Source organism: Plecotus auritus (assembly GCF_963455305.1).
Source record: "Plecotus auritus genome assembly, chromosome: 7".
Taxonomy (NCBI): Eukaryota; Metazoa; Chordata; class Mammalia; order Chiroptera; family Vespertilionidae; genus Plecotus; species Plecotus auritus.
The window spans coordinates 1,291,845-1,307,788 of record NC_137774.1 but is presented as its reverse complement, the minus strand read 5'-3'; the positions used below and the strand labels follow the sequence as shown (position 1 = coordinate 1,307,788).

Genomic DNA, 15,944 nt, shown 5'->3' with positions numbered 1-15,944 from the left:
AGAAACGGACACGCTGTCGCTGTCCCCGGCTAGAAGAGTGGCACTGGGACCCTGGCTGTTCCTCCTGTCACCTGGAGCCCAGGCTGAGGGGATGTCCCCTCGCTGGTGCTGGTGCTGGTGCTGGTGCTGCTGTGAGTGAGGCAGGCAGCACTGCGGGGTGGACGCCGCCTCCTCGCCCCACACCCCCCTCCGTGCACCCAGCCCTGCACGGCCTGCCTGGGGCCAACCCGGAACCCCAGGTCTGCGCCCCTGAACCTGCAGTGATGACCTGCTTTCGTACCTACACACACACATGGTTCTCTGCTAACCCTCCCCCCGCCGCCCCACCCCCACCTGCACCGTGGCGAACCCCGTGCTCCCCCGGTTGCAGGAGGACCTTCCGGGCCAGATGGACCGCTACCTGGTGCACGGGCCGGAGTACAAGGCCGTCCGCGACGCGGTGGGCAAGGCCGTCCTGGAGGGCAAGCCCTCGGCCATCACGGCCGCCCTGGAGGTAGGACGCCCTGTCCTGGGATACATAGGACGTGGCAGGGGAGAGGGTGTGTGTGGCGGGGCGGGAGGGGGGGGGGCGGGAGAGATGGCGCCGGCGTCTGCGAGGAGTCAGCCCTGCGGGTGCTGACCGTGGGCGCCCGTGGCCCTCCCTGCTTATGGTAAGAGCTGTGCGGGTTTTTGGAATCTTGTCTTTATATATATTTTTTAATTTTAATTTTTATGTATTTATTTTTTAAAATATATTTTATTGATTCTTTACAGAGAGGAAGGGAGAGGGATAGAGAGTTAGAAACATCGATGAGAGAGAAACATCGATCAGCTGCCTCCTGCACGCCCCCTAGTGGGGATGTGCCCGCAACCAAGGTACATGCCCTTGACCGGAATCGAACCTGGGACCCTTCAGTCCGCAGGCCGACGCTCTATCCACTGAGCCAAACGGGTCAGGGCTATATTTTAATTTTTAATATGTGTTATCGATCTCAGAGAGGAAGGGAAAGGGAGAGAGATAGAAACAGTAATGACGAGAGAGAATCATTGATCGGCTGCCTCCTGCACGACCCACACTGGGGATGGAGCCCGCCACCCGGGCCTGTGCCCTGACCGGGAATCGAAGCCTGACCTCCTAGCTCCTAGGTCGACGCTCAGCCCCTGAGCCCCGCCGGCCGGCCTGGAATCTGGTCTTGAACGTGTTCCGGCCCTCCTCTGTGGGCCCCGTGTGCCCCGGCGTCGTGCCAGGGAAAGAGGAGGCCCTTCCTAGGCTCAGGGCGAGTTTTGGGGACCATGACGTCGGGAGAAAGGGGACGATGGTGATGGGTTGCGTCACGAGGCCTCTGGCACACGCGCACGGAGCTTAGCGACCGACGGCGCTCGATGCCTGGGCGTTGTCGCCCTGCGGTGGCCCCTCGGGTGCAGGCTGCAGGGTCTTGGGGAGTCTCCCTGCCCCTCACGGGTGGGGGCCCGGGGGTGGCGCTGACCGCGCTGCCCAGCCTCCCTGCCCCTCTCGCCCCAGGCCTGCAGGGGCCCCCAGACGCACCAGGCCGCGTACCTGCTGCTGGCGCTCTTCCGCGAGGTGGCCGTGCTGTACCGGTCCCACAATGCCCACCTGCACCCCAAGCCGGAGGTGAGTGCCAGCCCCGGGGCTGGGGCGCGGTCCCAGGGTTCAGAGGGGACTGTCTGAACAGAGTAACCGTCACAGACACAGCCCCGGCCGGGTGGCGCAGTGGGCAGCGCTGGCTCAGGCACCAGGAGGTCCCAGGCTGGATCCCGCACCCGGGTTGCAGTTCATTCCTTGGCCCCAGGGGACGTGTGCAGGAGGCAGCCAGTCGATGCGTCTCTCTCACATGGCGTCTCTCCTCTCTCCTCTCCCCCTCCCCCCCCGCCCCCATCCTCTCACCCTCCCTTCCCTTCTCTCTAAAAATCAGCAGGAAAAGTATCCTCACGTGCAGATTAACAACCACAAAAAGTCACCCTCACAAAGCATGCCCTCCCGCTTCATCTGGGGGGCTCACCCTCTCATACGGGGGGGGGGGGGCTGCTTTCTGTCTTCCCCAAAGCTGTTAGATAACAGCTACACCTCGGGCAGGAGGGTGCGCGCTTGGGCTGGTAGGCGTCTGCCGTTAAGATGGCACGTGCCTGCAGAGCGAACCTCTGGGCACGCGGCGTGCTCCTCCTCGTGTTTTAACGGCGAACCCCGTTCTCCCGTCAGCAACGCGAGGCCCTGTGCAAGTTCATCGAAGAAAGCCAGACCCTGTCCTCGGACGCGCAACATTTTGCCACAGCCCTTGTGACCAACGCTCTGCCGCTGCTCAGGGCCCCGGGGCCCGGGGACGGCGGCCTGGCGGGCACAGTGACCGAGCTGGCCGTCCACGCCGCCGTCACCCTCCTCTGCGGGCAGCACAGGATCTTGGAGCCCCTGAGGAACTTGGCCTTCTCCCCGGCCACCATGGCGGTAAGACTGCCCCCAGCCTGCGCGGCTGGGCCCACGGGGCTGCCACGCAGATCCCCCAGGCACCCCATCTGTGCAGGGAGGGGGCTGTTGAACCCCGTTGTGTCCTTGGTCCCCGCTGGCCTGCGTCTCGCCCCATCCCTACGTCCACAATGTGGGGAGAATTAGGCCTCGGCCTCTGTTGCCATGGAGAGCTGTTAGGTGTGTTTTTCTTTTTAACGTATATATACTAGAGGCCTGGTGCATAAACTGTGTGCACAGGCCTGGCCGGCGATCAAGGCCAACCTGTGGGGTGACCAGCGGGGTGATTGGGGGGCCCCCGCTGGCACCCGTCTTGGCCAGTCTGGCACCACCCACTGGCCAGCCCCGCCACCGCTGGTCTCCTCCCTCTGCGGGGCGATCAGGGGCCCCCACTGGCACCCGCCTTGGCTGGCCTGGGGCCTGCAGGCAGCTCTTGCATTGGGTGTCTTCCCCCTGGTGGTCAGTGTGTGTCATAGCGACCGGTCATTCCGCCATTCGGTCAATTTGCATATTAGGCTTTTATTTTTTTAATTTTTTAAAATATATTTTATTGATTTTTTACAGAGAGGAAGGAAGAGGGAGAGAGAGTTAGAAACATCGATGAGAGAGAAACATCGATCAGCTGCCTCCTGCACACCTCCCACTGGGGATGTGCCCGCAACCAAGGTACATGCCTTTGACCGGAATCTTTGACCGGAATCGAACCCGGGACCCTTCAGTCTGCAGGCTGACGCTCTATCCACTGAGCCAAACCGGTTTCGGCAGGCTTTTATTATATAGGATATTTTTAAATATGTTTTCATTGATTTCAGAGAGGAAGGGAGAGGGAGAGAGAGAAACATCCATGATGCCCTAGCCTGGCGGTCACCAGCCAGTGGTCCGTGAGGTCCGAAAGGTTGGCGACCGGAAGTGGATAGAGCGTCGGCCTGTGGACTGGAGGGTCCAGGTTCACGTCCGGTCAAGGGCATGTTCCTCGGTTGCAGGCTCCTCCCTGGCCCAGGCCCTGGTTGGGGCATGTGTAGGAGGCAACCAGTCAATGTGTTCCTCTCACATGGATGTTTCTCTGTCTTTCCCTCTCTCTTCCACTCTCTCTAAAAATCAATGGAAAAATATCCTCGGGTGAGGACTTAAAAATAACAATAATAAATAAATAAAACTTTATTATTTAAAAAAAGCAACATCAGTGATAAGAGAGAATCACTGATCGGCTGCCTCCTGTGCACCCCCCCTACTGGGGGGTTTGAGGCATGTGCCCTGACGAGGAATCAAACCCAGGACCCTTCAGTCCACAGGCCGACGCTCTACCCACTGAGCCAAACTGGCCAGGGCGAGAGCTGTTATATTTCTGCACAGACAGCCCCTGGGGCCCAAGAGAGGGGAAGCGGGGCCTCCTGCCTGCGTCTGAAGCCGGCTCTGCTTCTTTGTGTTTCAGGGGGCGTTCCTGCCGACGATGCCCGAGGACATGCTGGCACAGGCCCGGGGCTGGCAGGGGCTGGAGGCCGTCCGCTGGTACAGTACGTGTCGCTGTCTGAACGGTCCCGTCCTCTGCGCTCTGACGAGCTTCCTGGTGCCACGTGAGCCGCTCGCTGGCTGAGCAGGGGCCCATGTGGTCGGTGCCCCCAGATCGTGCCGCCTGGGAGCAGGGGACTGGGAGCCGTGCCCAAGGCTCAGCCACAACGCAGCCTGGCGTCGGGCCCTAAGACAGTACTTTTAGGAAAATGAAACTGGGAGACACAACAGTATAGCCCACGACTTTACATAAAGTCTACGGGCCCCCTGAGTGAATAACCGTTTTTATAAATATTCTCTCTTTTACCGCGTCCAGCGCGGCTAGAGGGCGGTCACAAATCCTGAGCAGGGGCGGCTGGGGATGGAGAAAATGAAAGAAAGAGACAGACACAGAGACAGAAGGGAAAAGCTGGGGCCGGGGTGGGACAGCTGTCCCTCCGATGGAGAGACAGTGACCCAGAGCCGACACAGTGCGTTGATTTTGTACGGTGTGATAACAGGAAGTTTTACTGAAGTTTAAGAGAAAGGAGCTTATGTGAAATCCTGGTTAAAGATCAAGTTGTAATTCTTCATTCTTTGAGGCTTCTTTTTTTTTTTTAATATATTTTATTGATTTTTTACAGAAAGGAAGGGAGAGGGAGAGAGAGTCAGAAACATCGATGAGAGAGAAACATCGATCAGCTGCCTCCTGCACACTCCCCACTGGGTATGTGCCTGCAACCAAGGTACATGCCCTTGGCCGGAATCGAACCTGGGACCCTTCAGTCCGCAGGCCGACGCTCTATCCACTGAGCCAAACCGGTCAGGGCGAGGCTTCTTTGTAATCATCGCTCCTGGCTGGGCCCGGATAATCGGCGTCCGTTCCTGGCGCCTGACTGGACTTAGATAATGAAACCCACCCCCTGGCGCCTGAGCTAAAGGTCAGGCTGACAACACACCTGCCTCTGGCAAGGTATGTTTCCAGGGCCTGGCTCTGCCAGACGCCCCTGGATTCAGATGACCATCAGCTCAGGAGCCTTTCCCAGGCACTCGCTACACCTTTTATTTATCTTTTAAAAATGTATGTTTATGGATGTCAGAGAGGAAGGGAGAGAGAGAGATAGAAACATCCGCGATGAGAGAGAATCATCGATCGGCCGCCTCCTGCACGCCCCACACTGGGGATGGAGCCCGCAACCTGGGCCTGTGCCCTGACCGGGAATCAAACCATGGCCTCCTGGTTCATAGGTCGGCGCTCAACCCCTGGGCTGAGTGACTAATGCCTTTAAACTAGTTCCCGAGCTGGTGGAAAGCGTGCTCAGGGCAGAGAACCGTATCAGAGAGACCAGCGCGTGGAAAGCGCCGCCCGCCTGCCTCCCGAGCGGCCCTGGCTCAGCGTGGAGTCGGCATCTCCTGCTCCGGAGAATTCTGCTCCGAGTGGCTTTCCCATGCAGCCCACACGCCCTCCTGCGGGGGTCAGGCCGGGAGGACGGTTAGTCGGCGGAGAAACCTCGCCGGCCAACGCAGGCCCTGTTCTTCTTCCCGCAGGGTGTCCCAGAGGCCACCTGTGTGCTGTCGGGGAGGTGAGACTGGGTGTTGGGACAGGGTTTGGGGGGGCTCCAAAGGCATGTTCCTTTGGGTCTGGGGGACATGGAGGAGGAGGGGGGGGGTCTTGACCTCCCAGGGGAACAGGCGCCCCTGAGGGCTGTCCCAGCCGCTCCCGAACATCCGCACGGAGCTGAGGGAGGCCAGCCCGGCTCCAGCTCGGCACCTTGCACACATCTTTACGGGGGGCCCGTCCTGGGCAGCATCCTTGGCCCCGGCTCCAGCTGCCAGGAGCACCCCGTCTCCTCGGTGCGGCACCCAGAGATGCCACGGTCCCTGGGAGACAGCCTGGCTGTGGTTAGGAACCGCCACCAGCCACCTCCGTGGGCTCCGGGACACGGGCCGGCTCAGAAGTGGTGACCGGCTCAGAAGCCGATTACTAGCCCAGAGCAGATAGACCGGCAGAGAGGGGGCCTGGAGGAGGAGAGAGACGCGGAGCTGTGAGCCCCCCCGGTGCTGAGCCGCCCCGCCCGCCCCGCCCCCCTCCCGTGGCACCCGCACCCTGAGCCGACGCCCCCTCTCCCCAGTGCGGCCTGCCCATGCAGCAGAGCGTCTGTGTCGACTGCGGCGCGCCCGTCGGAGGGCAAGACCACAAGCCCAGCCGGGGGTTCACGGTCGTCCAGTACGTAAGGCTGTTCCTTCTCGCTGCTCACCCCCCTCCCCCGGCCGAGGGCTGTTCTCTCCCGCCCCGTGAGCTGACCCTCATCGTGAAACGTGGGTCGGTGCCCGGGGGGCGCCGGGCCCGGTCCTGTGGGCGCACCACGTGGATGTGCCAGAGCCGCCATTGGCCACAAACCATCCGAATGCCCTGCCCCCCCCCCCCGCAGGTGCTCTCAGGAACACGCACTGCCACGTGTCCCTCACAAAGGCACGCACACTTCGAATCATTTAATGCCCTTTTATTGATGTCAGAGAGGCAGGGAGAGGGAGAGGGAGAGAGAGACATCTGTGATGAGAGAGAATCAGGGATCGGCCGCCTCCTGCACGCCGTCTAGTGGAGACCAAGCCCAAAACCCGGGCCTGAGCCCTGAGCAGGAGTGGAGCCCTGACCTCCTGGGTCACAGGTCAGTGCCCACCTTGAGTCATGGTTCGTTCCAGTGGGTCACCTCTGAAAAGAAAGAAGCACCCCCGAGCTCCCGCTGTCGGGGTGTGTGTACGTTCTGTGGGGATACCCTGTGTTTTGGCACCTGGACGAGTCCATCACGCTGCACCTGCACCCTTTGCCCGACCTTGGTCCCAGGTGTTGACTTGGGAAAAGGGGGCCCCGGAGGCTGGCTGTCCTGGGCCTCCTGTCCCCCCGGGATTGCAGCGGGAGAGACAGGTCCGGCCGGCCCGACCGGTGGCCCCGGGGGACGGCACCGGGTGCCGCTTCCTCCAGCCACTTTCCCCGGAGAAGGCTGTGGGCCTCCGGCTCAGCCAGGAGGGTGGTTCTAGAAAGAAAAAGGCTGGTCCGGCCAGCGTGGCTCGGTCCCCAGTGGGGGGCGTGCAGGAGGCGGCCGATCGATGATTCTCTCTCATTGCTTCTCTCTCCCTCTCCCTTCCTCTCTGGAATCAATAAAAATATATTCCAACAAAAAAGAAATAAAAAAAAGACTCTTGGGGAGATCGCCCGGGCTCTGAAGAAAAAAAAGTGCTTTTAATGTTATTTCCTCCCCAAAAGCCTGGCCTTGGGGCCCCCGGGCCCTGGGTGTGCCCCCAGCTGGGAAGAGATGACCTTCGCCCTCATCTGGCCTCTCCTGCTCTTTCCAGGAACGAGGTGGACAGAACGCAGACGGGCCACGTGCTAGGAAGCCCGCGCCCCGGGGACGAGGCGGTGGTCTCGGACCGGGAGCTGTCCCCCGCCGCCTTCCTTCTCGCCCGGCTCCTCACTCACCTGGCCATGCTCTGGGGAGCGGCCCGCAGCCCCCAGGTAACACGGCGTTCACCCCGTGCTCCCCGGCCACGCGACCCCGCGCGGGGTGGAGGAGGGTGCACCCGCCTTTATCACGTCCGTGTTAGTTTTTCATGTTTTACTGGTTTGAGGGAGACGGAGAGACATCACTGACGAGAGAGAATCCTGGAGCGGCCGCCTCCTGCATGCCCGCCCCCCCCCCCGACCCCGCATGGGGATCGAGCCCGCAACCCGGGCCTGTGCCCTGACCAGGAATCAAACCCCGACCTCCTGGTTCATAGGTCGACGCTCAGCCCCTGAGCCACGCCGGCCGGGCTGCCAAGTCCGTTTTCAATGGCCGACCCCGTCCACTCCTGGGCGTGCAGAGGCCGCCGCGCCGCGCTCACCCGTCCTCCGGGGGCGGGCCGTGGCTCGGGGGCAGGGCCGCCTTCCCTCCGAGTTCCGAGTTCCGGAGCCGCGGGAGCGGAGACCCCGTGGGCCCCTCCGCCCCGCCCCGCCTCTGCCTCCGCGGTGAGAGCCGCCTCCTGCCCTCCGCACACGGCCGTCTGACCGCTGTCCCGCCCGCCCAGGCGCTGGCCGGCATCATCAAGCCGGCGGTGAGGGACCCCGGCGCCTTCCTGCAGCAGCACATCCAGAGGGACCTGCAGCAGCTGATGCGGACGCTGGGCAAGAGCGCGGACGACACGGCCCAGGTGGTGCACCTGGTGCTGAGCGTCCTGCTCAGGGAACAGCACCCCCTCTCCGGCCAGAGTAAGGGGCCGGGCAAGGGCGCCGGGGGGTGGGGGTGGGGGGTGATGGGGGGGTGGGGGCCCCGGGGCACACGATGGGGGCGGCGCCCCAGCGGGCAGACAGGGCGGTGTGCCTGCCCGCTCTGTCCCTTCCAAGCTCCCCGCTGGGTGCGCAGAGGTGCGTGGGGCGGCTTCTCCGTCTCCAGAGTCAGAGGCTGGAGCATCTTCGCAGAGTACGTGGGGGCGGGGTAGCGGGAGACGTTTTTTAAATACACTTTTGTTGGTTTCAGAGAGGAAGGGAGAGGGAGAGAGAGAAACATCAGCAATGAGAGAGCATCGTGGACCGGCTGCCTCCTGCACGCCCCCCCCCCCCCCCCCCCCCCCGGGGATCGAGCCCGCCACCCAGGCCTGTGCCCTGACCGGGAGTCGACCCGTGTCCTCCAGACGGCAGGAGCCATTTTTAAGTCCTCGGGTTGATTTAGAAGAAGATACCCACTCCCGTCCCCTAAAAAGGGGGCGACGTTCCGTTGGACGCCTGCCGGGGCTCACCGTGAGGGGACGGCTGTGTCTGATGCCGGGACCCACGCGCGCTTCTCGTAGGGTCTTTCAGCTTCGACGCCGTCTTGTCCACCAAAGAGAAGAGGAGCTCCTGGGAGAAGCTGCTGCAGGCCCTCGTGCTGCCCGAACTGGAGGTGGGTGAGGGGCGGCGGCCACCGGGGAGCAGGGGGGTCATCCTGCAGCCGCTGGGGCTCGGCCCACGTGCCCGGACCCAGCTCGGACCCAGATGTGCCGGCCCAGGCCACCCCGCCCGCCGTCCTGACCGCCCGCTCCTCGGGAGCCCAGGTTTCTCTCTGTTTCATCTCCCAGCAGGTGGTGGGAGCGAGAGGCCCGCCCGCAGACCCACCCCGTGCCCCGTGGCCGTAGTCAGCTGCTCCTCAGTCAGACCAGGGTGCCCCGGGAGCAGCAGGGCGGGAGGGGGGTGCAGGCCTGAGCCTGTGCCACCAGGGAGCCGTGACCCTGCAGAATGAGTGTGAAAGCTAGCAACGTGGCTAGCTGGTGACGTGTAAAGTGAGCGGGTCGGCCCTGGCCGGTGTGGCCCAGTGGATAGAGTGTCAGCCCTGGACTGAAGGGTCCCAGGTTCCATTCCGGTCGAGGGCACGGACCTTGGTTGCAGGCTTGATCCCGGGCCCTGGTCAGGAGGCAACCAATCGATGTGTGTCTCTCACATCGATGTTGCCCGCCCTCCCTCCCTCCCTCCCTTCCACTTTCAATGGGGAAACACCCTCGGGTGCGGATTCCCGAACAAACAAGTGAAATGAGCAGTTCAGACGCCCTGGTCCCTGCGCCCCAGGCCCCGCGGTGGCCCTCACACCCAGCGCCCTGTCCTGCCCCGCAGCGTCTGGATAAAACCCTGCTGGAGGTGAACGGTCTCATCAGCCGGGACGAGCGCATCAGCTCCGACCCGGTGGCCAGGATCGTGCTGGGGGACCCGGCGGCCTTCCTGCGTCGCCTGCCCCGGGCCAGCGCCCTCCACTGCTCGCGGATGTGGAGCTGCCGCGCCCGGCTCACCGTGGAGCACCTGCGGCACGTGGTGGAGCAGAAGAACGGCCGGGAGAGCGTGCCCGTCCTCTGGAGGTTCCTGCAGAAGGTGCGCCTGGCGGGCACGCCCCGGCCCCCTCGCCCCGGCCTGCCCGCAGCCGGCCTGCTCTTCCCTGCGGGGGCCGTGGGCACCCTGCTTCCGCGGCGGATCCCGGCCCCCCTGTCTGCAGCTCAGGATGCGGGGCGGGGGGGGGGCCGGGGAGGATGTAGTATCTCTCACATCGAGGGGCTTCCTCTCCCCCTGCCTTCCTCTCTCTCTAAAATTCAGTGGAGCCCGGTCTGCGGGCTCAGGTTGAACGTCAACCTGTGAACCAGGAGGTCACGGGCACATGGTGGGTTTTGAGTTCGATCCCCAGCGTGGGGCGTGCAGGAGGCAGCCCGTCAATGGTTCTCTCTCGTCACTGATGTTTCTCTCTCTCTCTCCCTCTTTCTTCCTCTCTGAAATCAATACAAATACGTTTAAGAATTAAAAAATAAAAATCAAGGGAACAACGTCCTCCCGTGAGATGAACCACCAAAGCCACGTTGGCCAGAGGGAGAAGCCCCTTCGCGGCCCCACCTCCCCTGCAGACCTGCCCCATGGCCCCGCCCCCTTGCAGCCCCGCCTCCCCGTGGCCCCGCCCCCCCATGGCACTTTCTGGGCAGGGGAGAGATTGACAGGCGGATGGCCTTCCCTCCCCAGGAGACAGAGCTGAGACTCGTGAAGTTCTTGCCTGAGATCCTGGCCCTGCAGAGGGATCTGGTGAAATGGTTCCAGAATGTTCCGGAAGCTGAGTTCCAGTCCATCCGAGGCTTCATTGACAGCCACGGCTCAGGTAGGACTCGGCCATCACAGGAGGTCAGGACGCCTGTTTTGGTGGCTCGAGGGTCACTCCGGCTGGGGGCAGGGGAGGGACGGGCAGTGCGGGGCCACAGGGTGCTGTTCACGCGAGGACAGGGCTGCCACGACCCCGGACACGGTGGAGGCTTGGCGGCAGCCTCGCTCAGCTCCCGGCACTCGGCCAGGGCACTCCCACGGCGCTTGGGCCGCGTTGGGCTGCGGGGGGGCGGGTGTGTTGGGGGGAGCACGGCCTGATGGGTCTGACCTGCCCGCGTGCCAGCAGGGGGCCTGAAGCAGCAGCTGCACAGGCGGGTCACACTGTTCCTGTCCACGTGGAACAAGCTGAGGAGGTCGCTGGAGACCCAGGGTGAGTGCGCGCTCCCCTTGTACGTGTACAAAAGCCCAAAGCAACCGAGGGACCAGTCGCTATGACGCACACTGACCCCCAGGGGGCAGACGCTCAACGCAGGAGCTGCCCCTGGTGGTCAGTGCGCTCCCACGGGGCGGGGGGGGGGGGAGCGCCGCTCAGCTGACCAACGGGTGCCAGACGCAGGGCCTGACTAGGCACAAGCCCGCGGCAGGCAGCAGGGCCGGGGTGAGCGGAGCGGCAGGCGGGAGCGGCAGGCAGCGGCGGGCTGCCCGTTCCGGCTCGATCCCTGCAGGCCACGTCAAGGGCCGAGCACCGGGCCTCCAGTAAATAACACCCGTGCCGGTTCCTCTTGGGTCTGTCCAGGTGGAAACCAGGGTGCCGGGGGCCCCGGGGCCGGCGGCACCTGGAGAAGGGGAGGGGCCCTGAGAGGCTGGGGCAGCTCTGCCGGCGGGGCGTCCGCGCTGCGGCCCTGCGGGGCCGGCCATCGCCCTGCAGGAAGCGGCTGGAGCGGCTGCTGGAGAGAACGAACGGCCCTGTCCTTAAAGGCGAGATCAAGCTGCCTGCAGACTACTGCCGCGCCGACCTGGACCTGGACGCCGAGTTCGAGGTCATCCTGCCGCGTCGCCGGGGCCTGGGCCTCTGCGCCACGGCCCTGGTCAGCTACCTGATCGGCCTGCACAACGACATGGTCTCCGCGGTGCAGCGGCTCTCCGAGGAGGAGCACGGGTGAGCGCCCGGCCCAGGGAGGCGGCTCAGCCCGGCAGCGGCAGGCCAGCGTGCCGTGTCCTCCGCGCGGCCGGGGCCCGCGTCCTGGGCGGGTGCTGACCGCCCGAGGACGCGTTCCACCCGCAGCTACTCCGTGGATGCCTCCGAGGTGGCCGACCTGCACGTCATCAGCTACGAGGTGGAGCGGGACCTGATGCCGCTGATCCTCGCCAACTGCCAGTACCAGGTGGCGCAGGGCGGCGAGAGCCTGCAGGAGCTGGACCTGGAGCGGATCCAGCGCCAGGTCACCGGCCGCTTCCTCCAGGGCAAGCCCCGGCTCAGCCTCAGGGGCCTCCCCACGCTGGTGTACCGGCGCGACTGGAACTACGAGCACCTCTTCGCCGCCATCAGGAGCCGGGTGCCCCAGGTGAGCCCTGCCGGGCCGCCGCTCCGTCTCTGGGGCCCCCAGCGCCCGGGCCTCCCCCCGCTCCTGCCTGGGTGCCCCTGCGGAAGGCCAGAGGACGGTGTGCGGCATGTGTGTGCTGAGTGTGTGCGCACGTGTGTGCATGTATGTGAGGAGTGTATGTATGTGAGGAGCGTACGTGCATATGTGCGTGTGTGTGCTGAGTGTGTGTGCATGTGAGGAGTGTATGTATGTGGGGAGTGTATGTGCATATGTGCGTGTGTGTGCTGAGTGTGTGTGCACGTGTGTGCATGTGAGGAGCGTATGTATGTGAGGAGCGTATGTGCATATGTGCGTGTGTGTGCTGAGTGTGTGTGTGGCACGTGCATGTTGAGTGTGTGGTATGTGCGTGTTGACTGCATTGTGTGGGCGTGTTGCGTATATGCACGTGTGGCGTGTGCGTGGGTCCGTGTGCACATGCTCACAAGTGGCTCTGAGGGCCCGGTGAGTCCCCGCCTGTGTCTGGGAAACAGCCGACCCTGACGAGCACGGGTCACAGCGCTCCTCCCGGGCTGTGACCTTGGCGTGGAGAAGGTCGGCCGTCTGACCCCCGAGCTGCTTCCCGTTTCCAGAGCCCCCTCCCCCACGCGGCCGCCAGCGCCCTGGGGGGGCAGCTGCAGTCCTACAGCGACGCCTGCGAAGCTCTGTCCCTCGTGGAAGTCACGCTGGGCTTTCTGAGCACCGCGGGGCGAGGACCCGGACATGGACCTGAACGTGTACCTGCAGGACAAACTGCGCATGAGGGCGACCAGACCGAGCAGGTGGCCAAGGTGGGTGTGAGCACACGGGGCGGGGGGGGGGGTGTGAGCACACGGGGCAGGGGGTGGGGGTGTGTGAGCACACGGGGCAGGGGGGGGTGTGAGCACACGGGGCAGGTGGGGGGGTGAGCACACGGGGCAGGGGGGTGGGGGTGTGAGCACACGGGGCAGGGGGTGGGGGTGTGAGCACACGGGGCAGGGGGTGGGGGTTGTGAGCACACGGGGCAGGGGGGGGTGTGAGCACACGGGGCAGGTGGGGGGGGTGTGAGCACACGGAGGGGGGGTGGTGTGAGCACACGGAGGGGTGTGGGCGGGTGAGCGGAAAGGCGGGACTGGGCGCTGGAGCCGGTGGGGGTGGCGGAGGGAGCGGACGGGCTCAGGCAGGATCTCAGTGCCGCGTCCCGACCCCCTCCCCCAGGCCCTGCACCTGCACCCGTGTCGGCTCCGCCACGTCATCGCGCTCTGGCAGCTCCTCTCCGCTCACAAGTCTGAGCAGCTGCTGCGCCTGCGGAAAGTAAGTCCGTCTCCTGGCCCCACGGCTCCCTCCCCCTCCCTCCTCCCTCCTCCCTCCCCTCCCTCCTCCCTCCCCTTCCCCCTCCCTCCCCTTCCTCCTCCCTCCCCTTCCTCCTCCCTCCCCTTCCTCCTCCCTCCCCTTCCTCCTCCCTCCCTCCCCCCCTTCCTCCTCCCTCCCCTTCCTCCTCCCTCCCTCCCTCCCCTCTCCCCTTCCTCCTCCCTCCCCTTCCTCCTCCCTCCCCTTCCTCCTCCCTCCCCTTCCTCCTCCCTCCCCTCCCTCCTCCCTTCCTCCTCCCTCCCCTCCCTCCTCCTCCCTCCTCCCTCCCCTCCCTCCTCCCTCTCCTCCCTCCCCTCTCCCCTTCCTCCTCCCTCCCCTTCCTCCTCCCTCCCCTTCCTCCTCCCTCCCCTTCCTCCTCCCTCCCCTCCCTCCTCCCTTCCTCCTCCCTCCCCTCCCTCCTCCCTCCTCCCTCCCCTCCCTCCTCCCTCCCCTCCCTCCCCTCTCCCCTTCCCCCTCCCTCCCCTTCCTCCTCCCTCCCCTTCCTCCTCCCTCCCCTTCCTCCTCCCTCCCCTCCCTCCTCCCTTCCTCCTCCCTCCCCTCCCTCCTCCCTCCTCCCTCCCCTCCCTCCTCCCTCTCCTCCCTCCCCTCTCCCCTTCCTCCTCCCTCCCCTTCCTCCTCCCTCCCCTTCCTCCTCCCTCCCCTCCCTCCTCCCTTCCTCCTCCCTCCCCTCCCTCCTCCCTCCCCCCCCCTCTCCCCTTCCTCCTCCCTCCCCTTCCTCCTCCCTCCCCTTCCTCCTCCCTCCCCTCCCTCCTCCCTTCCTCCTCCCTCCCCTCCCTCCTCCCTCCTCCCTCCCCTCCCTCCTCCCTCCCCTCCCTCCCCTCTCCCCTTCCTCCTCCCTCCCCTCCCTCCTCCCTTCCTCCTCCCTCCCCTTCCCCCTCCCTCCCCGGCCTCCCCTGAGCGTCCTTGGCTGCAGGAGCCCTTCAGGGAGATCAGCGCCAAGTACCCGCGAGGCGCTCAGCCCGGGAAGTGCCCAGCAGCTGCGCGCGTTCCTGAACCGGAGCTCCCTGGACGTCTTCCTCCTGGAGCTCCACGAGATGATCCTCCTGAAACTGAAGCACCCCCAAACCGAGGCCGACTTCAGGGCCGACTGGAGGTAGGGCTGGCGCCTGCCTGCGGCGGGTGCTGTCTCACCTGCTTCCCTGCGGGCGCCGAGGCCGGCTGGGGGGGTCCGTCTCCAGCGCAGGGCTGGGGGGTCCGGCCCCCCGGCGGGCGGGGAAGGCGGCGAAGTCCCTTGGTCTGGCCCTGCCCGGCGTTGGGGTGAGGTGATGAAGCGTTGTGAAGCGGCTGATCCTGCAGGGCCCGCGGTGATGGCACCCATGGCCCCCTGGCCCCGGGGCGGGGGCTCCCACCTGCGCCGCGGGGTCTTTCCCGAGTTACCGCAGGCCGTTCCCCGCGTCGCCGGTGGGTTACGTCGGCGCTTCCTGCACTGTCTCTCGGCTGCTGCTGTTCCACTTCCTTCTGCGTCACTGGCGGATTCGTTTTTAAAATCTGTCTGTATTGTTGCAAGCATGACAGATGTCCCCCCTTTCCCCCAGGGGCCCCCTTTAGCCCCCCCCCGCCCCCCCCTTTAACTTTCATAGGAAAAGCCACACCGCGGATAGTGGGGGAGCACACACACTGACATCCCGGCCGTCACACTTCACCGGCGGCCACACCCACTCCCTTCCCATCCCCCGCGAGGCTGTGGGCCAGCACCTGTGGGCCAGCACCTGTGGGCCCCCCCTGAATTACCTCCTGATACCCGTGGTTATTTGGGGGGTGGGGTGGGGGCTGTTGATCTTGCAATCGTAAACGATTAGCATCAGCCTTTTACCCCTCGGGTCACAGAGGCGGTGCTCGGGGTTCATTTCTGGGGAAAGCTGACGTGTCCCTGTGGGGGCCTCTGGGGACATGGAGCGCCAGACCTCCCTTACCCGCGGCCGTAGGACAGCCCACCCACAGGGTCTCCTCCCTGTGCGCCCAGGGCGCCGTGCTGTGCGTTGCGCTGTAGCTGGTTTGTTGCCGGGTGGGTGTGAGGTAGGGATCTGGCTTTGCTGGTTTTCCAAACGGAAGTCACCGCCCGGTCCCCTCGCCTGCCTGGGGCCGGGCCGCCATTTCCCGTTACGTGTGTGGATAGACCTGTGCGCGTTTGTATCTTTGGGTTTTTAAAAAATTCTCACCTGAGGGTATTTATTGATTTTTGTTTTTTTGTGTTTTTTTTTTTTTTAGAGAGAGAGAGGGAGCGAGAGGGAGGGAGAGGGAGGGAGGGAGATGAGAGAGAAACACCCATCGGTTGCCTCTCGGCACACCCCGATCGGGGATCGAGCCCAAGCCTGGGTATGTGCCCTGACCGGGGATCGAACCCAAGACCTTCCTGTGCCCGGGACGACGCTCCGACCCACTGAGCACACTGCCAGGGCCCTGTCGGATTTCTTACCACGTCCGTGCCCCCTGGACTCAGTGCAGGGACGGGAGCCCGCCCCTGGGGCCCCACGATGCTTATTCACAC

General features: G+C 64.6%; 1 protein-coding gene across 1 annotated transcript in view; it reads left to right on the top strand.

Annotated features, from left to right (window-relative positions):
* RNF213 (ring finger protein 213) overlaps positions 1-15,944 on the top strand; it is a gene marked incomplete at its 3' end in the record, with an annotated part of 87,659 nt that overhangs the window by 67,297 nt on the left and 4,418 nt on the right. The window contains 18 exon segments of the mRNA XM_080680866.1: positions 371-493; positions 1,502-1,612; positions 2,198-2,440; positions 3,891-3,972; positions 5,495-5,529; positions 6,079-6,173; positions 7,301-7,460; positions 8,012-8,418; positions 8,781-8,862; positions 9,567-9,818; positions 10,452-10,842; positions 10,873-10,956; positions 11,505-11,685; positions 11,812-12,091; positions 12,700-12,897; positions 13,304-13,399; positions 14,370-14,399; positions 14,401-14,549. Coding sequence (XP_080536992.1) covers positions 371-493; positions 1,502-1,612; positions 2,198-2,440; positions 3,891-3,972; positions 5,495-5,529; positions 6,079-6,173; positions 7,301-7,460; positions 8,012-8,418; positions 8,781-8,862; positions 9,567-9,818; positions 10,452-10,842; positions 10,873-10,956; positions 11,505-11,685; positions 11,812-12,091; positions 12,700-12,897; positions 13,304-13,399; positions 14,370-14,399; positions 14,401-14,549 — 2,999 coding nt within the window.